The following is a 27261-nucleotide window of genomic DNA, read 5'->3' as shown; positions in this document are numbered from 1 at the left end:
CGCAACGCACCGCCCAAAATGATGGGAAAAGGTGGGAGAGGGCTAGTCTCAGCCCTGCTTTCGACTCACCTGATGGGGAGAAGCTGCTCTCCTCAGCTGCGGGGAAGGAGGAGGGGCAGTTAACAGCAGTCGTAGTATTATAATAATAAGCAAACGTGTAAGAGCACTTTCTGAGCGCCAGACACTTCACTAGCTCATTCAGTCTTGTAGGTACTGTTATTATCCCCATTTTATATGATAGAAAACAAAGGCCACGGAGTTTAAGTGACTTGCCCAAGGTCACAGAGCTGGTAAACGGTCTGGCCTAGGATTGAACCCCCATCCCTGCCCTCAACCGCTACAGAATGATGGGTTTGCTGTCTAGTGTGGAAATTGGCAGGAAGAGCCAGTCCTTCATACAGGCTGACTTATCCCAAGGGAGGGTCCTGGGGGTCCCAGGCCTGGCTGTTTATGCCCTCCCATGCACCGTGTCGCCTGCAGGATGAGAAGCACCCCTAGCCGAGCCCAGCCCCAGACGTGTTGGGGTGGAGGGAGGCTGAGCGGTGCACCCGCTGGGCGGGCAGGGGCGGACACTCACCTCGAGGGAGCTTGCAGACCACGCCCATGGTGATGTTGGCGCAGGCGCCCGGGCGCCACAGCCCGCTGCTGCTCTGGATCCAGTAGCAGCTGTTGTGGCTCAGCATGCTGGGGCCCAGGCCAGGGGGCCCCCAGTTGGAGTAGTTCACAGCTGTGTTGTCCTGCCAGACCAGGGTGCCTCCTATGGGAAAGAAGGCACTGAGAGGGTGTGGAGGTGGGGGTGGGGGGAACAAGGTGGAGCAGGAGCGGGTGGGAGAGAGCAGGCCTGTTCTAGAACCAACTCCCGCCTCCCATGAGTCCTCACCCCCACCAAGCCCTGGTGGTGGGAGGGCATCTCCCCTACAGCCCGGGGCCTTTCCCACCCGATCCTAGGCACAGGACACTCACCTTTGGGGTTAAAGTTCATGCCCAGCCAAGCGCCCCGACTCTGGCCCTCAGAGCTCTGCAGATGCTCCCAGACAAACACATTCTCCATCTCATCCAGAATGGACAGGACAGCCCCACCCGCTGGACACAAAGGAGGCCCACGTCAGGGCAGACAGGTCTCGCTGGGGTAGCAGAGACCCCCGGAGAGGTCCTAGCCCTCCCTCTCCAGCCCCCACCCCCGGCGGCCTGAGTAGAGGATGGTGTGGAGCGTGCGAGTGCATGTGCATTTGCAGGGGGTGTGGGGGGTTGTGTTTCTATCCACCTTATGTCTCAGAAGGTCTCCGTGCACTGGAACATGAGGGGCACTTTAGTGTGAGTGATGCTTTGGGTAGTATGTAGCATGGGGACTGCATTCATGGGGCCTCTGAGTGTCCACAACAGGGGTCACCACTTGAAATGCCCATGTGTGGGCTCTAGCCTGCCCAGCCCACCTCTCTGGCAACGCTGCAGCGCCTCCTTGTGGCCCAACAGCAGCTCCATGTGGAAGGAGTAGCAGTGCTCCCGGAAGGGAATCCAGGCCGAGTCCGCCAGCCCCTGCGGACAGCTGCCGTGGTAGCTTATTCTTCGGGGAGGAGGGGGCCCTGTGGGAGTGCAGGATTGAGGGTCTTCAACTGAGTGGCTCAGGGTCCTCGGGAGGTTGACCTAAGCCTGGCCCACCCCTCAGCCCCAGCGGGTGGATGCTCACCACCGTTAACTCCACACACAGCCCCCTGCAGCTTGGTGTCACAGCTGGTGGTGCGCCAGGCCCCATCCACGTCCACATAGGCGCAGCCCCCTGACTGCTGGGGCTCCCCATCCTGCCAGCTCACGTAGCTCAGCGGCTCCTCCGAGACCCAGGAGTACCGCCGGGAGCCCTGGGCACAGGGGGCCATCAGGGTGGGAGGGAGGGAAGAGCCGGGGAGGGGGTGGTTGGGGCAGGTAAGGCCTGGAGTTAGGAGGAGTAGGGAGGGAAACCAGGGGAGTGGGCCCAGCCCAGGTGCCCACCTCCTCACTGGCTAGCCCGATCCAGAGTGGCGTGCGCAGCCCTCGGGCAGCCTGCGTGAGGAAGGCCTGGGTGTAGGGGTCGGGCACGTGGGCCAGGCTGGTGTTGCGGCTCTCACACAGCAGGAGGGCGTCATGCCAGCGCAGCGGCTTCTGCAGCAGCCGGAAGGTGCCGTTGAGGTAGGAGAGCTCAGCGCCCGGGGCAGGGGGCGACGCGGCTGGGGATGGGCTCAGGGAGGGGTCTACAGGGAAGGGGGCAGGGCTCAGGCAGGGCTCTGCCTCCCTCATCCCCTCTCCACGCATGAGGTGGGGGGAGCACCGGGCATCAGGCAGAGACCAAGTCTCCTCTGGGCACAGTGCTTGGCACAGGTAAGTGTTAGCCACTGTTACTATTAAACAATACATTCTTGCCAAATAAATGGATGAGCAACTTAGAGCTTGACCAGGAACCCAGGGCAGAGAGACCCATGCATGGAGCTGCAGGAGCCTCAGACACAGAACCTCAGGGCACCTGACACCACACTAATGTCTAGTGCTCCCTGGTCAGCCCTCCCAACCCCAAACCTTCCTCCTGAGACCCCTCAGTGCTCACTGCCTTTCCTCTGATTGATGCCTCGTCTTTCTGTCCATCTGCTTCCCAGGCAGACACTAGACTCTGGGGGTCCCTGAGGTCAGGGACCATGTTTCACCCCTGCTGGCACGGCCCACAGCATCCAGCCCAGGGCTGGGGTTTCCAGGTGCCCTGGTGAGACGTACCCGTGCCCCTCTGGCAGATGAAGCCATGCGTCTCCTCCGTGCAGCTCCGATCGTCCCAGCGGCCAGTGAAGTGAGCTGAGGGGCTGTGCAGGACCACCGCACAGCTGGTCTGAGGGGAAGGAGCTGCTCAGGGGAGCCCCAGCAGCTGCCCTGCCTTGTGCCACTGCCCCCAGAAGGCTGCACTATGAGCAAAGCAGCTGAAAGAGGGGGTCCCTGGGAGAGAAGGCAAGGCCTGCAGGCCAGGGCAGGGGTGAGGGGCAGAGGAAAGAGTGGGGAGGGGCTTCCTCACCGGTATGTTGCCGCTGGGAGCTGGGCTGGGACCAGAGGGTTCCCCAGGGGCCCAGTTGGCGTACAGCAGAGGCTCCTGCTCCACCCACTGGAAGTCCCTCTGCGAGGCATGGAGGCCAATCCAAAGGTCAAAGGTGACATTGGGCAGGCTGGCTGTGATGAATGCTATAGTCCCCCAGAAGAGAGAGTTATGAGTGACAGGGCAGCCCCCTGCTTGCTCTGCCCTAGCCATTTTGGGGAGACCATGTCAGAGGAGACCAGGGCCTCCCCAAGGGCCGATCCTACCTTGCTCTAAGGGGTTCGCAATGGTGACCAGTTGGGCCTCTTGCTGTTCACAGGAGAACTGTGCCTCTGACCACTTCACCCGGTCCTGGGGGTCCTGGCCCTGGATTCGGAAACACTGTAGGGCGGAGGGGGAGGCGTGACGTCCAGCTCCACCGCCCTGTCCCACAAACCCAGAAACTCCGCTGCACACCCCACAGCCGCAGGCCCGGGGGAGGCTTTGGGGGCCGTGAGTGAAAAATATCAGAACCAGGACACCTGGGTCTCCTTGACCAAGGCGCCAGCACCCTCTCGACCTGGCACAGCAGATTCAAGAACTTGCCCACACTCTGGGAAATTTTTAAGTGGGAAGATTTCTTTGGGCCACCAGATATGCTACTATCCACGACAATAGCGCCTGGGCCACGCCTGGGGACAAGATCTGTCTTGCTCTCAGCCAAACACCTTTCCAAATGTCTGAAATCTGTCATTTTGCCCTGTAAACTTAATATTCATCTCTAGGATATCTTAATCCTTATTTTGGAATGACCATTGTTAGGCAGCAGCTACTAACTCTGTAATTTTATGTTTCTCTTTCTCCAACTTCATTACTTCCACAAGGTTAAAGGAACCCTGTATGGGGCATCTGTTATCAGGTGAAGACTCTATATTTGGAGATGAAAGATTTCCAGTAACTTTCTGCTCAGAGGTGGTGAGATGGGGGAGGAAGAATGTAAGGGAATTTTGGAGTCACAAAGAAGGGCAGGAGAGGGGCAAGTCACATCTGGACTTGACTTTTCTGGCCTCAACTTTTCTATAAAATGGGAATAAAAATACCCGTCTCTTGGGATCATTTTCAGGATTAAAGAGAGTGCAGGACACAGAGTAGGTGCTTAAAAAGAGAAGGCTCTGACTAGTCATGATTACATCTAACACCAACTTCCTGATGCAACTGTCAGATGTGCGGTAGAAGGCTGTAAACTGAGACATAATGCAAAAGTTTTCTGGAGGTTTGTCACAAGGCCTGTGCATTTGATTTCACAGAAGTAATTCAGAGCCACTCTGAAGCCTCCTTTAAATAACTAGTAAAATCCGTCATAAAATTAGAAGCAGCAGGGTCACATCAGTGCCAGCGAGAAGGAGCAGCGAAAGCGAGGAAGTATTCAGTTCAGTCCAGTGAACCCCTGGGGCCTCCCTACCATATGCAGGTGTAGTAAGCGGAAGCCAGGTGCCAGTGGCCCTGCCCTCCAGGAACTTAAAGCTCATGGGAGAGGCAGACCCGTACACACTGCAGGGGAGGACATGAAACTAGTAAAACAAGGTGTCTGGGGCCGGGCAGTGACGGGGCAAACATACTTGCATAGTTGAAAAGCTTTTGTTAGACAGCAGAGTAAGTGGTATCATTACAATGATGCTAATGCATTAAGAAAGGGACCAATTACACATATAAGATCTAATTTTGCTTTATATTAGGTGGGAGAAGCTATGAGAATAAGCTTTTGGAAAAATTTAATGATCTGAAAAAATGCTCAAAATATAATACTGAGAAAGAAAATCTGGCTGTAAAGTTGTGTTATTTAGTATGATCTCAATTATGTGGAAAAAGTCGAGAAGTGGAGTAACAAATATGGACAGTGGTTATCTCTGGAGAGTATGAGTGAGTTTTCTTTTCTTCTGTTTTTTCCAAAATGTTAATAATACACATGCCTTACTCTGTTTTGTTTTTTTTTAAGGCAGCAAAGGTATAGTATTCATTTGAATATTCTGAAGACAGCGAGAGCTTCACAGCACCAAGGGCTGGCTGCACGCCAACACATGACAAAGATTCATGGATTATGTCATCTAGTGTTAACTAAACCAGTCCTCGCACTTGGGCTAAGTGGTCTTACAACGAATGTCCTGCAAAGAACAGAAGGATCCAAGTTCATACCAACAATGCTAGGGCAAACCACAAGGAAACAGTGCCCTTCTCTTCCTGGGATGAGCCCTTGTGGGTAAAAACAATGAAGGTCTAAGACCTGCTTAGATAAATCAGCCCATGGGTCAGAAAATAACCACTTTTGGAAAGAAACTCACACCACTTCGGTTAAGAATTTTCTAAACATTCTTTTAAAAAATCTTCTGAAGACTTTTTTTTAAAACCCTCTCAATCTCGGGTGCCCCCTCCCCAGCTCCTACCTTGTTGAGGAACTGGCTCCAGCCGGAAGGACAGCCCCCTGTGGGCGACGGGTCTGGCGGCTGCTGATCTCGGGTGCTGTTGCTGCGCTTGCAGATGTAGGGCAAGGCCGTCAAGCACCTCTGGTCCCCCCAGTCCTCTGCAGAAAGGGAAGAGCAGTCACCCCGACTGCAGAGCTCCCACCCTGGCTTCATGTGCTGAGAGGAGGCAGGACTGGGGCTCGGGACTCTGTGTCCAGCTCTGAACTCACGTCCTGTGGCTGCAGGACCACAGGGACAGGCCCTCCCTTCCCTGGGTCTAGCCCTCCTTGGGTCATGGGAACAGAGAGAGTGAAGAGAGACGGATGGCCCCTGCCCAGGCTCACGTCGCTGCCCCCAGATCAACCCTCTCCTCAGCATGTGCACCCTCCCCACCCCCCTCGCCCTCACCTCGGCTGGCCATCATGTACACGCACTTCTTGTCCTTGCCTATGGGCCGAGGCTTGCCAGGTGCCCAGGAGATGAAGTTTATAACGGAACCATCTGTCCACCTGCAAAGGCACGGAGCAGGGGTGACTCCAGCCCTGGCGCTGGGCTCGACCTCCCCTGCAGGCAGTAATGAGGGGCGGGACCAGGGCCCAAGTCCTGGGGCTCAGTGGCCACAGGCTGAGGAATGGGGCTACTGAGCTCAGTGCAGCTGGGACCCAAGGACCTAGTGCCTCCAGGTGAGGCCAGCCCTCCTGGACATTCACTTCTCTAACTAGAAAGGAAGTCTGAGAATCCCAGAGCAGGGGTCCAAGCGCAACGCTGCGCTCGGACACTCACATGCTCCTGGTGCTTCCATGCCTCCTGCTGGTAGATGGGCCCCAAATACAAAGAGGCCCCTCTGTACCATCACATGTTCTTGCCCACATCTTGAGGGAGCTATTCATGAGTGACCCCAGCATAATAGGAGCTGCAGTTATTCAGTGTCCAAAACTGCTCTGGATGCTGTGCTAAGGACCCACATACCTTATTTCTAATCCTCACAACAATCCTACCAGGCAGGCCTCATTGTTTCATTATCATATGAGAAAATCGAGGCCAATAAAGGTTGTCACTTGCTCAAGACCACACAGCTTGCAAGGGGCAGAGCTAGATTCAAATCCAAATGTCTGTCTCTGTGTGGGGCTGCCTCCCTACCTCCAGCCTGGGCTGAGGCTAGCCATCTACGCATGCGCCTCTCTCACGCCCGCTGCCCCTCCAGGGCACCCACCTGAAGCGCCCGTCATTCTCTGAAGTGTGCAGGCCGATCCACCAGTGCTGCTCCTGGCCCCGAGAGAACTAGGGAAGCAGGGTGGGCAGGTGAGGGTGGGTAGGGCCTTACCCTCTCTCCCAGGCCTGCACTCCCGGCTCGCTCACGTGCCCACCTTCTGCAGATTGTGCCCTAGGAAGTCCAGCTCGGCCTGGCTATGCACGGAGGTCAGCTCCGCCTGGAACCACGTGCAGATACGCTGCGCCTGCGCCCATGTGGAGTGGTGCTCGAAGAACTTGTACTCGGCCTCCTGGAAACGCAGCCACTCCCTCCGGCCTGCGGGGACAGAGTGGCAGTAGGAGTGGCCGCCAGGCTGGGGCTGCCTGCCGACCCGCCATGTCCGATGGAGAAGGACAAGGGGGGTCCAGGGCAGAGCAGAGCCAGGGCAGGCGAGGCTTGCGAGCCCATCGGACCTCTGCCAATAGGGCTGCAGATGCCCCATCCCCCTTTCCTCTGCTTGAACCCCTAGCTCCCTTCATTCTGACCCTACCAGGCCCTGCTTGGGAGATGACGCCCCTTTCCTTCTAGCCCATGGGGGATGGGCAGGGAACCTCACCTTGCGGACTGTCGTCCGGCTCCCGCACATCCGCGCCTACGGGGACAACAGGGACAGAGACGCTGCAGGAAAGGGGACCCTCTCCTGGATCCCCGGCCCCGCTGCCCTTCACGCCATCCCCTGTCCTCCAGCCACCCCACCCAACCTCGAGGGATCTTGCAGATCCAGTCCAGCTGCGTCTCGCACTGCAAGGCCACCCACTGCAGGGAGGCCAGGTCGAGCACTGCACAGCCCCTGATGTCGTCGTCGTCGTGCCGGCTCCGGTCGAAATTGTGATAAGAGAACTGATGAGGTCGGAGGGGGAGAGGGATCTCAGGTATCAGGCGCAGGCTGCCCCCTACCCCCATAACAGGCCGACAAGAGGCCTGATATAAGCTGGGAACCCCCAACCTGGTCTGGACACCAGCCCCCCTTTCCTCTTTACATGCCAGCTCTGGCCAGAGGCCCTGCCTCTACAAAACCTCGCTCACCTCGGAAAGACCACGCCCACGCCCAGACCGCGCCCACTCAGGCCCCGCCCACCTGTCCCGCCTCCTACAGGCCCCCTCACCCCGAGGCCGTCGCTCCAGCGCCAACTCTTTCCAGCTCCGGGGTCTCGACGGTTCAGGCCGATCCAGAACCAGTGCTGCTCGTGGATCTCAGGCTCTGATTCACTTAAGCACAACCAGGGGTGGAGACAGAAGACATGAGGGATGAAAGGAGTAGAGGCTACTTGCAGCTGTGACGCAGGCAGTCCCAAGAGCCTGGGACCTCTCCATCTTGGCTTGACACTCACTGGGCAAAACACTGTTGGGGCCCCCTTAACAAGTTCTCCCGCCAGAGAGAACTGGGCTAGCTGGACCAGGCGCCTGGCTCACTGGGGGTGATGGCCTGGCTCCCTTCCTTTGTTTCCCTTTGGGTGGGGTTTGCTCTGCCATCAAGACTACAGGCTTTCACATTAGGAAGTCGACGGGAATCGTGCAGGGACCTGAGGCCCTGGAATCAGATGCACCTGGATTCCAGTCCTGGGTCACCCACAGATCAATTCTGTGACCTTGGGCAAATAAGCCAACCTCTCTATCAGCCCACAAGAGATAAGGTCTAATTTGTAGGGTTCGTGAGAGTGCTAAGGAGGGTGCTGAACGTGGACTGTTAGCACAGTATCTGGTACGTGGTGAGAAGCGATCAATGTGAGCTATTATAATTACTAGTCAAACGATGTAATCATGATGTTTGCTAGGAGGCGATACCCCTGGAAGCCTGGATCCCTTTGGACTTCTCCCAGTGCTAAGGGAATTACAGGGCTGCGTGTCGCAGATGCCTTAGGAGCCCACAGGACAAGAGATGGGGTTCTGGAGGGACCTCGTGGGCAAATGCTCACTTTTGCAGCCTTTCTCTTCCTGTCTCTCAGGAAAAGCTGTTCATTGAGAAGTGTGGGCTATTATAGGATGGTGGTGGGGCACTCAAATTGGATCAGCTTACAGGAGATTTTGCCATGGAGGAAGGATGGTGAGGGTGGTTATTTGTGTAAAATCTGTGAGTCTGAGGTGGGTGTTGCTGGCTTTGGTGAGCAACACAGGGTCTCCAACTCCACAGAGAGAGGACAGGATGGTCCTGGCACTAGCAGCAGATACACAGGTCTTTCAAGCCCTGGGACAGGCCTCCCTGGGGTCACCTTCACCTGGCCCCCTGCCCCCTGTCCAGCAAAACGAAGAGGCACACACTCGTGCATGCAGGGCCCCCCACCTCCACCCCACAGTCTCAGTACCCGAAGATCTTGTTGAGCATATTGGCCACAAAGTGCTCCTCCTCATAGCTGGCCAGGCTCAGCAGCTGGGCCCCTAACTCCTGGCAGGCCCCCTGGGCCTGGACCCAGTTCTTCTTGTCCTGCAGCCGCTCCCAGCTGAACACCTGCAGGAGTAAAGTCCAGTGGTCCAAGCTGGTCCCCTGGCCCATCTCCCCATAGGACACCTGCCCTCCCATGACATGAATGGGAAGCGAGGCTGGGGCCTCACTGGACAGTGGGTCCAAGCTCACTAAGACAGTCCTGCTCACCAGAGAATGAGTCCCAGGGGACAGGAGCTGAGAACACTCCCTGCCTGGTTCCCCGACCAGCAGGGCGATCTGGGCTCTTGTCCCAACGGAGCCACAATTTGCCGTGGGCAAGTCCTTTCCCCTCCCCAGACTTCAGCTCTGTTGTATAATAAGAGACTGTGGACCATATCAGTGGCTCCTAAACCCAGCAGGGTTTGAAAAACACAGATTACCAGGCCCCATCACAACCCACTGAATCCCAATCTCCATAGCGGCAACTGGGAAGATTCTTTAAAATCAGACTCCCCAGGCAATTGTGAAGAGCAGTCAGCCTGGCCCCAACACTGAGAACTGAAACCGATGGTCTCTATGGGATTTTTCCAACTCCTCAAAGGTTTACTGAGCACCTACTACGCTCCAGGCCTCAGATTCCACTGACAAGAGCTCACCAGAAAGTCCCTGTCTGCAGTCCGTTTGGGGAAAAGTTTCTCCGGGCCCAGCCGCCTGGATCATGGTTGGGGCCACCCACCAGCCAGGGATGCGGTCTCTTTGCTCTTCTTTTTCCTTCCTACTCCCCCACCCCCAGGCCTACAGGCTGCCTACCTTATAGCAGTGCCGGAGTTTGGGGTCTGAGCCCCAGCCCTGGGGACAAGCGCCGGTGAGGCTGGGTGTGGGGTCCGGCCCAGGCAGCTCGGGTGTCACTGGCGTGCCCAGGCTCTGCCGGCATATGTAGCGAGCCCGGAACGAGGTGCAGTTCTTCACCTCCCACAGTCCCATGGCGCTGCCCGTGGCCAGGGCCACGCAGCCCCCACGGCTGTACCCTGAAGGAGGGAGGAGGGAGACCCGCACGCTGAGAGGGACTCACAGTCCAGCCCTCCCACATCCCGCAGGGCACCACCATGGCCCTCAAACTGGGGGCCAGCTTGGCCATCTCTGCAGGGACACGCTGTGTGGAATCAGAGCCCCAGGGGAAGGAAGAGAATGGAGGCAGAGTCCTAGCTCTATGTTTACCCCGTGAGACCTCAGGCAAGTTGCTTAATCTCTCTGAGCCTCTTTCATCATCTACCTCATCTGGTTATTGAAAGGGTTAAAAAAGACAATGAATGCGAAATGGTACTAATCATAGCAGCAAGCACCTGTGCAATTCTAAGAGCTTTACCTACATTAAGCCACTTAAGCCTCAGGCCCACCCTGTGAGGAAAGTATCATTACTCCACTGGACAGATGAGGAAACTGAGGCTCAAAGATACGCAGCTAATAAACTGCAGTCAGGACCTGAGCCTGGCGGTTTGGCTCCAGAGCCTGTCCTCCTGACCACGTCACCACACTGCACGAACGGTCTCGGTCCTGGCAGGGCTGGACCACCATGGCCTCCCGGCTTCATCAAGGAAAGTCAAAGAGGAGGGGCTCACCGGGCTGGTCCCGGTTCCAGTGGGTGTACATGACCTCGTCCCCGCTGAGCCAGCGGAAGGAGCCGGTGCTGTTGAGGTCCTGCAGGGCCGTCCAGAAGTACTCGCCATCCCAGCTGTAGATGAGGCTGCTGACAAAGGCCTGCTCAAACCTGCAGGAGGGAGGCTGGTCGAGGCAGGGAGCTTGCCCCCCGCCACTCCCTGGGCCATGGGCCAGATGCCTTGCTCCAGGAGCTTGGGTGCTGTTCCTGATCAGAAACTTGGTCAGGGAAGTGGGGGACCCCCTGCAGCTGACACACAGTAACCCAGCTCCCCTTCTACTGTCTGCACCTCCATGCCTTGCTGAGAAGAAAGAGAGAAAATCAGACACAGCCGAGACCTCTTTTGGGCATCCAGCTCACTCCAATGCCTATTCCTGCCCCTGCCCAGGACCTGCCCCATGCCGGGGCCACTTAATAAACGCGAGTCATTCCGGTGACACTGTTAGAAAAAGGCCCTGGAGCCAGCTGAAGCTCCAAGGACTCAGGTCCCTCTGCACTTGATGGCAGGATGCTGCCCACGCTAGTGGAGGGACCACACTAGGCCAGGACCTGGGGGAGGGCTGGTCCCCCTCCTGTACCTGTTGGTGATGGTGACCAGCTGAGAGCCATGGTCGGTGCACAGGCGCCGGGCCTCACTGTAGGTCACTTGGTCCTCTCCCAGCCAGTAGCAGGATGGGCTGTGCCACGTCCAACCCTGGCTCGAGACAGTGGGCGGAAAAGGGGCATGTGTGGGGAGGACAGTCCTCTCACCCGTGAATCCTGGGGTAGGGCGATGCCATCAATGGCACCAATGAATTTTCTGCAGATTGGGCACGGGACAGAGGTCTGGGCACTGGTCTGACACCAGAGCCAGCTCTTTCTGTGCTGTGTTCTGCGCCTTCTCACTCCACCCTCCCCTCCTTACCAAGGCCCACAACAGCCAGACCTGCGTGGAAGCCTGGCCCAAAGAGGCAGCCAGTCACCCGGGCCCCGGCGTGGCCAAGAAAGATGAGTGGCCCATGGGCTACTCTCTTGGGCATTTGAACCAAGAGATGCAGTGGGAAAACTGCCAGTTGGCTGGGAAACCAGAGCCAAAAAACAGGGAGAGCTGCCAGGATGTGGAGGAGGCTGGTAATCCTCAGGGGCCTGGAAAAGCTGGAGCGTGCGCCAGGCCCAGCGAGGGGCAGCACGTGTGTGTGTGAGGGGCCATGTGGGGGTGTGCATGTATGTGGGGGTATATATGCATGCATATGTGTGTACATGTATATGTGTGTATACGGGGGGGCACAGAGTCCCATACGCTCAGCAGAGACCCTTGCTAAGACCCTTGATTCTCCCAAGAGTGGCTGCCCAATGCCCACCCCGACTCACTCCAGGCCAGCCCTGGTGCAGGGCACTCAGTGATGCCCCCACCCCACTGTCCCACCTCATCAGAGCCACCCTGACCATGCCGGCCCCCAAACTCTCCAGCCAGGCCCCTGTCTGCTCTCTTCTCCCCCCCACTGGAGGTCATGCCTTCTGGCATTTCCTCCTCCTCCCTAGGGGAGAGTTTTGGGGGGAAGGTTGGGGGATTGTGTTAAGGGGCCTGAATCCAAAGGAAAACAGTGAGGAGCCAGGCTGGCAGCAAGGGGTTGGCAGCGAGGGGCTGGCAGGAGGAGTGTGGCCTCGGCAGAGGGAGCCGTCAGGCACCCAAGACACAGTTTCCTTTACGAGTAAGTAACTGTATGTGTCCACACCACCACTCATGCCCTGCTCAGTCAGGGGCCAGGGGTGGACCTGGAGGAGGGAAATGGGTCAACACCCCCTTGTCCTCTTTCATACCCTCTCCCAGACTCATTTATTCTCCCATTCAGTCCTGACACCTTCCCTCCCGGGGCTAGAACACAAGGAGGGAGACACCAGAATTGCCTCGTTCCTCCTGAGGAGACAGACGAGTACACGCTGTATCAACGGTGTGTTGTGTGGCAGCAAAGACAGAGGTGGGGCAGCAGGACTGGGGTGCACAGAGGACACGGGCTCTCCCCGACAGCCTGCATTCAGGTAACAACTGGACCAGAATGGGGGCCTGCCCACCCCCACCTCCTGGTTCTCTGCTGCCTTCAGGGAGCAACTTTCCTATGGAGCCGGGCTCAGGGCTGGGAGTGGGGTGCTCTGCTTCCTCCCAACAGCCTCCCTCCCCCACCCCACCTCATCCACTATCACTCCTTCTGGACCGGAGCAGTTTGGAGAATAGGAGAGAAGCGTGTATCAAGGAAGGGCCAAGGCCATGGGAGACTGCGGGATTCCACCTGCCCCTCGCTCCCCTGGGAGCTCCCCTGGTTGGCACCCCTCCCAGGCAGCTGCAGAAGCACCCTCACCTTCCGGCAGCCGTGGTCTTCCTCAGCGGTGCCCTGGCTCAGCTGGCCTGCCTTCTTACAGATGGACGGCAAGGACTGGTTACAGGGACTGTCATTCCAGCGACCTTCCTAGGGACACAGGGTGAGGGGAGTCTCAGACCATCTCTCCCAAATTTCCCAAACCCCTTCAGTGAACCTGGTTTCCAGACATGGCCCTGCCTCTGACATGCTATGTGAGCCTGAGCAGGAAGCTTGACCTCTCTGTGTTCCAGGCCGGAAAATAGGGAGAGCAAGATGAGGGCTGTATGCCTTACAGGGCTGATGAGAGCACACAGAGCTGGTGTGCAAATGCCCTGAAAGTTTGACAAGCGCTGTCTAAATGGGAAAAGGTGCTCTTTTAAATTTTTTAGAGCTCATTGCATACACATCTAGGACAAGCTGGCTAAGACTACTAGCAGGACAGACAGACGAGAGTCCCAGTTTGGCAAGGTGTCCAGCCAGTACCTGCAGATCCAGGATGAGCGGAGGCCGTGTGCCCAGACCCTCACCTGGGCGGATGGTGCTGCCGAGGAACTTTGTCCTCGGCCCCTCCTGTGTCCAGGGCACCCAGTCAGCAGTTTTTGTTTGCCTTGAGCTCTATCCAGAGGGCAGCGGTGTTTGTGCATCCCAGCCCCCAGGAGAATGCCTGGCACATAGCAGATGCCCAGCAAATAATTGTTCATAACTTTTAAAGAGCATCCCCTAAGTCAGATGCCTCCACAGTCCCTGGCTCTGTTGCCTGTCCTCACAGTCATGGCAGAATGTCCTCTCTGTCTCTGGAGTGAGCAGTCTGTCCCTGTGGTTTTGTCTGTTTTTTAAGGGTCTCTTATCTCTGCTTGAAGCCCTGAATCAATTCCTTCATTGACCCACAGTGTGTCTCAGCCAAAGTCATGGCAAAAAGTCCTGACTCCATCATTCCTTGAAGGGACAGGACCCTGGGCTGGGGAGGGCTGGCACACAGCAGCCCTGTCTGCGGAGCCTGTCCACACAATATGGGTTCTGATGCCACCTGCTGGTGGGGAAGTGCAGCTGGTAGGAGATCAAGATCACTCCAGGCACCGTCCTGAGGCAGCACAAGAATTAACTTTTCTAATCCTCCTAATGACCCTCTGCAGTTGGCACCATTAGAGTTTCACTGACAATGAGGAAACCGAGGCACAGAGAGGTTAAGTAGCTTGCCCAAGGTGACCCAGCTAGTTGGCAGTGGAGAGGTGATTCAAATCCTGGCAATATCTCCAGGTGGAAGGGACGGGACTGGGGCATGAAGATGGGGCTTCTTGAGAGGCAAGGGGGTGGTGTCACAGGTAGGAGCTGATAGGACATCTTTCAGCTGGGGTAGCACCAGGAAGCGGTGGGTGGGTCCTGGGGCCCTGTGATAGGGAGAGGATGTTCTCACCGGCCCCCAGATGGTGACACAGTCCTCCAGGCTGTCCCGGAAGTTGTTGGGCTCAAAGGGGTGCCAGTGGGTGAAGCTCACGAGGCTCCCATCGGACCACTCAAAATTCATCTGCAGTTTCAGATCGTTGAGGCCAATCCACAGCTCCTCCACCTCTGAGGGCGCAGCAGGGGAGAGGGGTGAGAGGACATTGGGAGGTCAGCCTCAGCCACTGGCAGGGTAGGAAGGGACTGTCCCTGAGCCTCTGGGGCAGACAGGACGGGCATTCGGGAGGTCCCAGCCTCCACCCCAGCCCCCTGGACGCTCAGCCTTTCACCTTGCTTGATCTGCTTGGTGATGAACTCCAGCTCGGCCATGCTGTGGATGCTGAGCAGGTCGCCCCCACCCCGCAGACACATCTTCTTGGACTCCTGCCAGCTGCGCTTCTCAGCCTGCAGGCGGTAGCAGTGGCCCTGGAAGGGCTGCCAGCTGGGCTCGCACTCCACCTTCACGTTGGCCCACACGTCTGCGGAGACCCAAGAGGCCGCTGCTCAGGGACCCAGCCACCCAGCCCGGGCACCAACCCACTGGGTGTCAATGCAGCCAGGGCTCCAAAGTCACCTCCTCCCCAAACCTGCCCAAATCCACCCTTCCCACCAGGACAGATCTGAACGCTGAATGATGATGAAAAGACAAAACCCTCCAAGGCAGCTAGAGCACCAGAAAGTGGTGGCAGATTTCACCCAAGACAGGATGGCCGCTCTAGCTGGGGGGGATTCAGGACAGCCCAGCCCCTGGAGCCTCAGTTTCCTCCTCTGTAAATGGGGTTTCCAGCTGTAAGACTCCAATTTATCTCATGTTCACCTTGTTTATTTAATAAGTGGCACCACCGTCATTGTCTCAAAGAACATCTATGGTGTGTGGCCCTGTCAGTCTGGGGTGAAGAGGGTGGAGAAGTGGGGCCTCCCCGGGTCAGCAGCTTGTAATCCCTGGCTGGGATTTCTCCTCTTGCTCCCTCTCCCACCCCCAGCTCCTCTCCCTGCACCCCTCCAAAGGTCCTAGGCCCTTTCTCACCCCTACTTTTGTGCATTTCAGGTTCACCCTCTGGGGATCAGAGCCCAAGGGCAGCTGAGGCAAACAAGTCCTTACTTTGGCCTTGGCAAGAGAAAACAAGACTTCAAACCACCCACAATTTCGGGCTCAGGCAGGAAACTGCTTGACTGGGCAAGAAAGCATGTGACCACTCGAAGCATCGCCCCACTGGGATCCGCTCCATCCTGGGAGATGCTCCAGAGTCCAGCCATACAATCTCTCAGAGATCCGGCAAAGTAGGCAGGGCCGAGGGCCTGAGCAGGCTCACTCCTTGGCTCAAGACCCATCAATCACCTCTCATTAGCAGCTAAGACCCCAAGCTGCCACCCAGACAGAACTGTTTAGTGGGTGTTCAGCCCCGAGGGGGACCTGTTTTGGGCTGGGGGAGGAAGGGAGCTCAGGAAATGTGGCTGCTTTGCGGGCATGATGGTGCCTGCCTTCCAAATGACGTGCTTTGAGTGATGAGTCCTGAAGACAGAGCCCACCCAAGAAACTTCCTACAAAATATGGCTCATGCAGAGATGTGGGCCAGGATGAAAGAGGAAATCCAAGGCCAGGGACATACCTGCAGGTCCGTGAGGCCCAGAGGAGGACTCTCCACAGTGGCCACACGGGACACATCCAGGGGACAGAGGACACGGTGAGGGGCAGTCTCAGTGGGGACCACAGAGAGGCCAGGCTTGCTGCTCACCCCTACTAACCATACTCCACCCTGTGGCCCTCCTTCTTTGAGAAAGCAGCTTCTGGAAAGACCTGGAATCGGTCAGGCTCCCCCCAGCTGGAGGTGAGGTACCCTAGATGTGGAGTGCCAATGTTTTAAGCCTTTGCTCCTGACTCCCCAAGGGGTGAGGGGAGAAAGCAGTGGCTGACGGCCCTGAATCAGTCTTTTGCAACACTTTAATTGCCAGAAGCTAAAGTTTCACACTGTAAGCTCTTTGCTTTCTGTGTTTTGTGAATTTTTTCTGGTTTTGCCATATTTCCCTTGTACAAATCCCTGCTTGGCTGTTCCCATGGCGACTGACTCCTGCACTCCTTCCAACCAGCTCTGCCACCTGCGGAGCCAAGCTGCTCCTTTGAGCCTGGCCAGGTCTCCAGCCTTACAGCAACCCCACAAGGGGTAAGAGTTTATCCTCAATTTGCACCTCAGAGACTAAGCTGCTTGCCCAGGGTCACACCCCTAGCACTAGGGCTAGGGAGGTGAATCACAAATGTGAGCAAGATACTCCCTGCCTCAGAAGACTGCAAAGGCTCCCACAGCCCACCTGGCCATACCGATATTTCAGCCGAAGCCACAATCCTTCAGCGACTGGCTGCAACGTGCCTTTTGGAGTTGTTCTTGTCCCCATGCCCTCCAAGCCAGGACTTCTCAAACTGACCCAGCACATGAATTGCCTAAGGAGCTTGCAAAATGCAGGTTCTAATTCAATTAACTGGGGTGGGGGAGGGGCACCTGAGAGTCTGCATTTCTAACAAGCATTTATATCATCATCTGGGAAGGCGAGGCTGTGCTTCTGGTCCAGGGACCACAGTTTAAGTAGTTAGGTCTATACTCTTTAATCACGGTGCAATACTCACCATCACTTAAAGCTGCTGTGAACTTCCATGCCTCCGTGCCTTTGTACAGGCAGTTCCCTCTGCCAGAAATACCCTTCCCTTACACCTCTTATGCTTTTTAAAACTTATCCTAAACTTGAAAAGCCCAAGTCAAATGTTACTTCCGTGAAATCCTCCTTAACTCTCAAAGCGTAATCAATTTATTCTCTAAGCCCCTCTAATATTTATTTGACATATTTTTGATAATAGTACATAACTCAGGGTATGCCAATTGTGTGTTGAGAGATCTGTCACCTCCAGCACACTGTGACCACTAGGAGGTCACGGTCAGTAATGAAGCCTTTAACACGGTTCTCCACAGAAGTTCCCCGAAGGAACGCAGTAAGGGTGCATTTCAATTTGTTCAGATGTCAGCGGAACCAGTAGAGAACAGGGAGGGTCAGGGCGCCGGCGCCGTGAGAGCCGCACCCCCACCCCGGGCGCTGGGGCCGCCGCTCACCGGGAGGCGGGGGCTCTGCCGTGGCGTTGGGCTTCTTCTTGCAGACGTAGGGCAGCGCGATGCTGCAGTCGCGGTTCTGCCAGCCACCCGACGACTCCGTGCGGATCACTCCGCAGTTCTCCTCGCTCGGGTTGTCCGGCTGATCTGTGGGGAGCGCAGGGCGCCAGCGCCCCAGGAGAGAGAAACTCACCCCCTGGCCCCGGGAGCCCACCCGGAGCCCCGTGCGCCCCCGGAAACCCGAGCCAGCCCAGACGTCCGGTGTTCCGCTGCGGCCCTCCGCCCTCGCTGCTTCCTCACCCGGGCCCACGTGGGCCCAAACCTCTGGCCGGGCTGCCGGTGCACAGCCCCGTGCCCGCGGCGGAAGGGATGCGTGGGAATGAAACCGGTCCATCCCCGAGGCCCTGTGCCCTGAGGAAAAGGCATCTGCTCCTAATTCAGACAGAGGCACTGCATGGACCAGCGGTGCCCACTCCAGAAGGGGGAGAAAATCTGCCCCCATCCCCACTGCTCGCCTGGAGTAGGGTACCAGGGAAGGGGTAAACAGGAGACCAAGGGCCTGTGTGGGGTCCCCCAGGCCGCCCTGTGCCCTGAACCCCACGCCTCACCACTCTCCCAGTTGAGGTACTTGAGGGGCGAGTTGTCTGACCACTGCCAGCCACCACTGGTGTCCAGGTCGTTAAGGCCAATCCACAGTGTGGAGCTATAGCCAGTGAGGAGCCCTGACAGCAAGAAAGTGACTGTGAGAAGGGGGTTGCCCCATCCTCAGCCCTCCACTCTCCACCCCACCCACAGCATCCTTACTCCCACTGGCAGGCAGAAAGGGCTCAGGGTCCTCCAAAAGTGGGGGCAGGTACCTGAGACCTGCCCTCCTGCCTTGCCCGCAGAGTGAGGCAGACCCGGCCAAGCAGCCCAGGCCCGGGGTCCCTCACCAGCCTCACCATTGATGTAGGTCTGCTCGTGGATCTCTGTGATGCTCAGCAGATCTGCCCCCTGCTGCTCACAGCTGGCCCAGGCCTCCCTCCATGACAGCGTGGACTGGAAGTTAAACTGGTAGCAGCTGTCAGTCAGCTGGTCCTTGTCCCAGAAAGTCTCACAGTCGTTACCTGCCACCATGACAGGCGGGTGTAGGTCCCTCCCCAGCCCTGGAGGAGTGCAGAGACCCACAGGGGCTGCCCCACGCTACCAGAAGGGCCTCCCCGAAAGTTCTGCCACCTGCACAGAGGCCCATGAGGGCCAGCCTCCCACCAGCCCCACCCAGCTCTGCTCTCACTCTTGATGGGGCAGAAGCCCCAGCGCTCGTCCTTGCCGTAGTCCTGGGTGGTGGCACACCACAGGTGCCCGTCCTCGCGGCCCGTGCTGGTGCAGCCATGGAACCACTGGTTGTCATACTTGAACGGGATGGTACACGGCTTCCCGTGGGAGTTCCCCTGGATGGTGTAGACCTCTGCAGGAGAGGGCAGCCAGGCCCTAGGCAACTGGACCCCAGAGGCTGCCCAGCCCCCTCATCCCTCAGGGAAAGCCCCCTATAACCCAGGGAGCCGGGCTGAGCAGGTGTTAGCAGAGAGCGGGAAGGGGCAGTGGCACCAGACAGTGGTTTCAAGGCTCCCTCTGCCATCAGGTCAGCCCAGAAGCCTAAGAGAGGTCCCACAGCTCATCTCATAGGGCTGGGAAGGGCGGGTGTCCACCAGCGCCCTTATGCCTGTCCAAAATCCAGCTGCCCCTCACACCAGGTTACATCCTGGAACTCTATGTGGCTTCTAGGAAAAGGGGCCCAGGATGGAGCTGCCCAGCAGGAAAGGCCCCTCACTGGGTGACTCTGGTCCCCGTTCACCCCTGCAAAACAGGGATCAAGACACTTTTTGGGGGGTTACCTTGGGGTCTCCCCTGAAGAGCGGGCCTGGGGGAAGGGATTTCTCATTTAGTTTTCTGTTACATGCTTTTGTACTGTTTGAGGTCTTCCAAGAGTATGTTAATTTTATACATTTTTTAAGAAGCAAATTAAATGCTTTGAAGTTCATTTCCTCGATTGTTCAAAAATTCTTCTCATTACAATTAAAGAGGTGACTGCCAGAAGTTTGCAGAGGTCAAGGTTTTGTCACCCCAGCGTCTGTCCCTCTGTGGCTCCAGGCCCCTCTGCCACCCGGGCCCCAGCCCTCCTCTGCCAGCAGCTTCTCACCATAGTAGGGCCGGGAGCACAGATCTTCATCACTGCCATAAATGCGCCACTGGCCACTGCGAGTCTGGTCGCCACGCTCGGGGCTGCCAGCCTTGGACGTGTTGCCAGAGCGGCCTCCCAGGAGCAGGGAGAGCTGGTCACCCAGTGTGCGGCAATGCCAGCGAAGGCTCAGCGCCTCCCGGTCACATTCGTACATGCCCAGGGAGGCAGTGGTGTTGCTGCCTGGCCAGCCTGTGCCCAGGCACTGCATGGTGCCCAGGTTGAAGAGCCGGTTTCGGGAGACCCACTTCCAGCGCTGGGCAGGAAGACTGGCATTGCAGGCTGGGGAGACTCGGACTTGCCCACCCTGGGCCTCCAGGCAGCCCTGCAGTCCGTGGCTGAAGATGAGGAAGACGTTGGGTTCTGGAAGGGAAGGCAGGACATGAAGCCATCACCGGGGCTCTCCCCACTGTCCCTGAGGGCCAGTGCTGCCCACAGGCACTGACTGACCACAGTCCCGGTGCTGGGTTGTGAGCCTTCTCTCCTACAGCAAATCTCTCGTCCTCACTACCAACCCTTTGGGGCAGTGGTGAGAGACACTGCTGTCCCCCTGTGCCCAAGGGAGGAGAAGCCCACATGACCAGCCTCTGTTCTAGCCCCATGTCACCTGGAGGCAGGGCTCAGCCTTCTGTCCCACCCCTAAAAACAAACCCAACTCCATATAGCAAGCTGGGAACTGTTCACTTTTTGGAAGCTCTTATGAGGAGGATAGAGGTGTTTATATTACACACCACACCACAACCTTTATCTCAGCCTCCGTTACACAGCGGTATTTTTCTGCCAAATTTCTTCTCTGACCTAGAGTCATTTTGTCTCACATTTCTCTTTTGCTCCTGAGCCTCACCAGCTCCATCCTTTCCTCTCCTTTAGACTCTTTCCGAACCACTCACCACCATCCATTCGTGCCCCTATAACCATCTCACTCTTTAGTTTTTAGGCAGCATTTAGCTCTCTGGCTCCCCCTATCCCGCATCTTCTCACCCATCACCTCACCAAGCAGATACTCCGTGGAAGACATTGAAATCCAACTTGCAGCCAGCACACCGACTTTACAGATTAAGAAAGCAAGACTAATATGAAAACAAATATATGTATGTATATGCATGATTGGGACATTGTGCTGTACACCAGAGATTGACACACTGTAATTGACTTCAATTAAAAAAAAACCTAACAGATTAAAAAAAATCAAGACAAATTTACAGGAGGTAAATCAGTGGTTGCCTGAGGCTAGACTGGGGTGACAGGAATGGAGAGTGACTGCTAACAGGTACAGGGTTTCTTCTGGGGGTGATGAAAATGTTCAAAAATTAGACTGTCATGATAGTCACACAATTCTGTTAACATCCTAAAATTCAATTAAATGCACATTTTAAATAGGTGGGTTTTACAGTATGTGAATTATATCTCAGAACTGTTATATCTTAAAGCTGTTATTATATCTTAAATGTGGAGAGCGAGAGAGAAAGGGAGAGAGAAGGGAAGAAACTGAGCCGAGTTTAGAGACTTGACGTGACCTATGCGTGGTCTCACACAGCCAGTGAGCAAATCTAGGTCTCTCTAACACCCAAGTCTCACCACCTTCCTCTTGTTCCTCAGGTGCCATTCAGGACACAACACACACATTCAACACATCCCAGAAGAAGAAATTCTGTATCCATTAGCTACTTGCTCTTCAGGATAACTTTCATGCCTTGAAAGCATGAATCTGACTGCCAGGGTTCAAATCTGAGCTTTGCCACTTAATGTGTGAGTTGGGCATGTTGCTTAACCTCCTTATGACTCGGTTTCCTCATGGTAAGACTACGGTAAAGGTTAAATGAGATAATACACATAAAGGGTTTGGAATAGGATCCAGCACATGAAATTTGATGATGATGATGATGATGACATTATAGGCAAAGAAACTGACTATGGGTAGTAAGACAAACTGACCAGAGTCATAAGGCTGGAGAGAGATGGAGCTGAAATTTGGTCTTCTGAGTCCAAACCCCAACATCTTTCTGTTCCACCATGCTGGCCTGATCATCCCTCTATAAGCCATTCTTCACAGCCAGGCAGAATGATCTTTAGACATGTAAATAAGTTCCAAAATTTTTTTAAAATAATACTGGAGTGTTGAAGGTCACAAAGAAAATAGTAATGACTTCAATGACATAAAAATTTTTTCCATGGCAAGAAAAATGCCCTAAACAAAGTCAAAATTCAAATGGCAAAAATATATGTAACTTTTTAGAGGCAAATAGTTTATTCCCTAATATAAAAAGAGCTGCTACAAAAAATAAGATAAATTATAAGGAAAACAGCAACAATATAGTAGAAAATGAATAACAGATATGTATACACAGCTTTAAAAACGTAACTGGCTCTTAAATATTTGAAATATTTGACATGACAGCCTCTCTCATAGTAACAGAAAAAGCAGTGTAAGTCAGATTAGTCTCTCTCCTGTTTCAAGGGCTTCAAAGGCGATTCAACATTCTTCAAATAAAACTCAAACTCCTTACTACAAGCCACAAGATCCCACATGTTCTGGCCTCACCTACCAGTCTGATCTCAGATCATACTACTCACCCTGCTCAAGTCACAGGGATCTCCCTGCCCTTCCTTGAACAGGCCTGACTCTTTCCTGCCCCAGGGCCTTTGCACTGTTTCCTCTGCCTGGCATTTCACCTTTCAAAATAAGCCACATCTTTACAGAGGCCCTCTGTGACCTCTCAGTCTCAAGTAGTAATCATAGTTACTCTAAGCATATCTACTTGATTGTAATCCTTTTCACAGCACATACTATTATATGATTTTTTTTCAACATCTGGGTTATCTGCGAGTCTAGGTCTACTGACTGATTTTTCTCTTGATTACGGGTCACTTTTTCCTGCTGCCTGCATGTCTGGTAATGTTTATTACATATTGGACATAGTGGATAACGTTACAAGGAGCCTGGGTGTTTTTATTGCATATTGGATGTTGTGGAGGACATGCTAAGGGGAGCCTGGATTTTTTATCTTCCTAAAGAATGCTGAGTGTTGTTGTGACAGGCAGTTAAATTGCTGGTGGATCATCCAGCTCCTGTGGAGGCTTGGTTTTAGGTTTTGCTAGGGTGGGGTTGTTTGGGTTTTTCCTTTAGTCGGAAGGCGTGGCCCTTAGCCTTGGGTTTAATCATAAGGTGAGGCCCTTCTAGAGTTGCAAAGAAAAACCTTAAGCAATTACTAAGCCCGTCTAACTCAGTGGAACTTGAATTCCAAACTCTGTGTCCCCAGCACCAGGCCTTCACTGAAATGTCTCCTCCCAGCTGCCCTTTCTTGCTCGGTTTCTTAAAGCTGCACTCAGCCCCTGCACAGTTTACAAGCTGCCAAGGATTTGAGGAGAATTTGTGGGAAAACATGGCCTGCATTTCCTGGATTTTCCCTCTCGAGTTTTAGCTTTTCTGGTCGCCCCTCTGCTCCTACCAGTGAAGCTGCCACCTTCTGTCTGAGCTCCTCAGATGGGCAGTGCTCTCAGGAGGAGAAGCTGCTTAAATGAACTGCTCCCCACATCCGCATCTTCCTGGTCAAGGACCGTTTCCTCCCAGTGTCTGCCTGGTTGTGCTGTTCGCCTTAGCCTCTAAGGACTCTTGGCCAGAGAGTTAAGACTAATACAAATTAGCCTGCTGTTTCCAGAACCAGAACTCAGGATCTGACACGGTTTTGTTCATTTTGTCTCCCATCTTGTTCAGAAGCTTCTGGGGACTTGCTCTGTCTTCACTGCTGTATCCCCAGGACCTATCACTCTGCCTGACACACAGCAGTGCTTAGTAACAAATAATGAACAAATGAATGAATGAATTTCATGCCTAGATAACAATCATAACCAACCAGTCTAACTTTCTGCTCCTTGTCCCAGTTGCCAAATTACTTTTCCTAAAACAGAGGGCACACGCCTCCTGCCACCAAGTGCTCAAAACTCCACAGTGGGAAGGCCAGTGGGGGAATGACACTGGTCACTCAGTTCTCCAACAACACCAGGATGGGGTCCTCCCTGGGCAAGACACAGGTGACTGACTGAAGGACCAATGAGGGCAACCGATGTAGTTAATCCTCCCACATCAGGGCCCCTCCCCTCAACTTGCTCCTTCCCTTCCAGCCACCTTCCTGGAACCATAAACTGGCCCAGGACTGGATCCAGGCCTGCCCCAGCCTCCTCTAAGGATTAGGCATCTGATTCACAGAAAATCCCCTCCATCAAGGACAGTAAGTAATAACAGAAAGCAGCCCTTGGCAGGGGGTCGGGAAAGGGTCTGGGACCAGAAAAGAAAGAAAGCAGCGCTTGCTTCCACGGGTGCTCTCGGAGATGGGACTGGACGTGCAGCCCAAAACGCCACAGGAGCCCACAGCAGCCCAGGGGGCAGAACCTTCTCCTCCACGCATGGGCTAAATTAATCCCAGCCAGGCTGTACAGTCACAGCAAGTGCTAAATGAAGGGTCCAAAAGAGGCCCATGTCGGTCAGGAGAGGCAAGGCTGGGATCAGGCCACCTTCCCACAGCTTGACAGATGAGGAAACTGAGGTCCAGAGAGGGGAAGGGGCTAGGATGTCCAAACCAATCGCAGTACCTCTTGAGGCCTTTCCTCCTGTTACATGAGTCACCACTCCAAGCCCCCACGGCACCCCCACAACGCTGCCGTCTGAAGTTCTACAGGTTCAAATCCACATAACTTCCTGGAGTGCCTGCTCTGCACGCAGCATGTCCCAGGCAACTCCGGGAACACGAGGAAACACACAGCTCCCTCCTACTTAGAGAACAGTGGGTTTGGACACAGCAGGACGTGAGGGCAAACAGGCCCCTAAAATCCAGGTGTCTGGGGACAGAGGAGGGAGCTGTGCCTTCAGACTCTCTGAAGTCACTGAGGATGCAGGGGAGGCTGAGGGTGAAGAATGTAGGTCACAGAATGGCAGCGAATGAGAGAAGGACGAGGACTCTGGGGGCAGCAGGAAGGCCTGCAGGAGCAGAGCTGGGCCGAGGGGAGGCCAGGGGCTCTTCTACGAGGTAGAACCCAGGCGCTCAGCCCAGCTAGGGGCCTGGGGGACCCTTGGGAGAGGGCGTTTTTCACCCAAAGTTGAGGGCTGGGGCTGGGGCTGGGCCCACACAGAAAGGAAGCTGTTTCTCCAGGGGCCAATGGAGGAGGAGATCTAGCTGGGCCTCGGCCGAGCTGGCAGTGCTGCAGAGAGAGGGAAGGTCACGAAGGCATTTTGAGAACTAATTCTGTGTTCTCTGCATCCGTGCTCTCAGCAAGCACACACAAAGTGGCAGAGGGCGCTCAAAGCACAGAGGCCTGAGGCCCCCCCATTCCCAGAAGACCCCCTCCAGCCTCACCCACCCCACAGCCTCCCTCTACTCGCCTGGGGAGCATGCAGGGCGTGGAAGTGGCCCTTACTGGAATCTTGGTAATGCCCGCATCAGAGACCAAGATGACCTCTTGTATTCTGATGGCAAGCACACCAACACCACAACACTAGGCACCGAGCTATGGGTCACGATGCTCCTGTTGGTGAGTGCATAAATGAATAAATGAATGAATGAAGCCAGGCAGGGAACTATGCACTGAGCACCAGCTGCACATCATTCATTCGTTCAACAGATACTGATTGAGAATCTAATCGGGGCCAGGTGGGGTGCCAGGCAGCAAGGGTGTCCAGATGAGCCACACAGACATAAATCTGGGCACCATAGGGGCTGGAAGGTGACAGGCTCTGTGTGGAAGGCATGGAGACAATAATAGACTCCCTGACCTCACTGAGCTGCCCGTAGCCTCTGGCTTTTGTTTTTGTCTGCCCAGCAAACTTCCCATCCGCTTCCCTTTCTTATTTATAAAGAATCTTCCTGCATCTCTGGCTATGTGAGTGGACCCAGGGCTCACCCTTAGCCAATAATCGTGTCCATCCCCCAGCCACAGTGATTGGTCACTTAACTCAAACAGGGCTAAACCAGAGTTCTCCCCTGAAATACATGAAGTCTCTTCTCTCTGTTGAGATCACTAAACTGGGGCTGCCAAACGTGGCCACGTTTCCTTATGAGGAGAAGGCCTTGCTGCTGTAGGTAAGAAAGGGGATAACATGGAGAGAGACGCATAGCTGAGAGATGGAAGGAGAGGTTGCAAGTCCTCATGGTGCAAAACGTCCAGGCGCCGAGATCTCCGTGGCTCTTATTCCATCCTCCTGGGCATCACTCAGGATTGTCTGCAGCCACATTCCTTTTTTCTTTTCTTTTTTTTTTGCTGAGCTTGTTTGCATCCAGCTTCTATCTTTATAACCAAAGAATCCTGATAAACACACAACCCTAGGCGCTGGAGCCAGAGCCTTTCCCCCAGTATGAAACACTGGTCCACGCTCCTTACTCCCCTAGGGCCTGTTCTGGGGTCCCCTCTGACCGTCAGATCAGTGATGAGCTTCTTGGGCCACATCAGAGGAGGTGCTGGGAGGCTGGACCCACCCCATGCTCCTGATTGCTGCTCCCCTAGAGGCTTTCTCATCCGTGCAGACAAGCATTTACGACGCGCTGTACTAGGTACTACAGAGGAAAAAAAGGACCGGGCTTCTGCCCTCAAATGCAGCCGGAGAGGCAGAACTCACGAAGTAATCCACAACAAAGTTATAAGCAACACATCAACAAGGTACAAATCAGTCAGGTCTAATTTATACTGCATGGTTGGGGGTAAATGGACAGAAACAGATCTTCCAGAAAACTGAAGTGTGACAGGAATCTTTCTGGTGTGGACTCCACACTCCCTTGCTTTTCAGACATCCAGGGCATCACCCTGAAAATTTACTCCTCTGCTCAGGGGCAACTGGGTTTTCAAGCTGTCTGTCCTACGCTGAGTAACCCCATCTCCTCCCTCCCGATGGACGGTCCCTGTGGCCTCCTTTCCTTTCCTGTCTGCCATGAAATCCACATGATGTGCTGGTGGTGTCCTGAGGCTGAGTGCAGACGTTCACAACTGCCTGTCTTTTGGAGCAAAACCTCTCAGCCGTCCCTGCCGCTTCCCGGACTCAGCCCAGCGTTGGAGGCAGCCAGAGGTCTGATCTCAGATGAGACGGCTGCTCCCCATCACAAGTTGAAGACATTATGCTGAAGGAAGTTAATTGTAGCACAGTGCCTGGCATGCAGCAGGCCCTCCACAAATATCTACTGAATGAGAGGCATGTCAAACAAAATCCAGAAAGGGGCAAACAGAGACAAGGACAGGGAGGGTGTTCCAAGTTGGGGGGATGGCAGGAGCAAAGACTGAGGACCCAGCAACCAGCCTGGCTCAGCAACTAGAGAGCTGGGGACCAGGGACCAGCTGGTGAGCCCCAAGAGCTGACAAGATTTGGTCCCAGAGGGCACAGCTGGGTGGCATCCAGCCTCTCCTCCATCTCCCCCATCGGCACTCCTCCCCAGGC

The 27261-nt window shown here is 55.2% G+C and overlaps 1 protein-coding gene across 2 annotated transcripts in view; it reads right to left on the bottom strand.

Annotated features, from left to right (window-relative positions):
* The window catches only part of MRC2 (mannose receptor C-type 2), a 49860-nt gene that overhangs the window by 1395 nt on the left and 21204 nt on the right, over positions 1–27261 (bottom strand). For both annotated transcript variants that reach the window (XM_072939367.1, XM_072939368.1), the window contains exons 2-29: positions 19806–20207; positions 18900–19073; positions 18568–18732; positions 18235–18348; positions 17630–17773; positions 14822–15010; positions 14506–14660; positions 13092–13199; positions 11334–11449; positions 10718–10866; positions 9909–10126; positions 9040–9182; positions 7843–7945; positions 7438–7576; positions 7293–7328; positions 6852–7012; positions 6698–6765; positions 5893–5993; positions 5467–5603; positions 3313–3427; positions 3029–3192; positions 2740–2848; positions 1987–2225; positions 1688–1856; positions 1434–1583; positions 964–1083; positions 578–757; positions 70–96 (exon numbers count right to left, since the gene is read on the bottom strand). In XM_072939367.1, the coding sequence (XP_072795468.1) occupies positions 70–96; positions 578–757; positions 964–1083; positions 1434–1583; positions 1688–1856; positions 1987–2225; positions 2740–2848; positions 3029–3192; positions 3313–3427; positions 5467–5603; positions 5893–5993; positions 6698–6765; positions 6852–7012; positions 7293–7328; positions 7438–7576; positions 7843–7945; positions 9040–9182; positions 9909–10126; positions 10718–10866; positions 11334–11449; positions 13092–13199; positions 14506–14660; positions 14822–15010; positions 17630–17773; positions 18235–18348; positions 18568–18732; positions 18900–19073; positions 19806–20207 (4095 nt within the window). The remainder of the gene's footprint in view (positions 1–69; positions 97–577; positions 758–963; positions 1084–1433; positions 1584–1687; positions 1857–1986; positions 2226–2739; positions 2849–3028; positions 3193–3312; positions 3428–5466; positions 5604–5892; positions 5994–6697; positions 6766–6851; positions 7013–7292; positions 7329–7437; positions 7577–7842; positions 7946–9039; positions 9183–9908; positions 10127–10717; positions 10867–11333; positions 11450–13091; positions 13200–14505; positions 14661–14821; positions 15011–17629; positions 17774–18234; positions 18349–18567; positions 18733–18899; positions 19074–19805; positions 20208–27261) is intronic.

The sequence above is a fragment of the Vicugna pacos genome, chromosome 16 (assembly GCF_048564905.1).
Source record: "Vicugna pacos chromosome 16, VicPac4, whole genome shotgun sequence".
Taxonomy (NCBI): domain Eukaryota; kingdom Metazoa; phylum Chordata; class Mammalia; order Artiodactyla; family Camelidae; genus Vicugna; species Vicugna pacos.
Note: the sequence above shows the minus strand (reverse complement) of the source record. Positions and strands in the feature narration are given on the sequence as shown.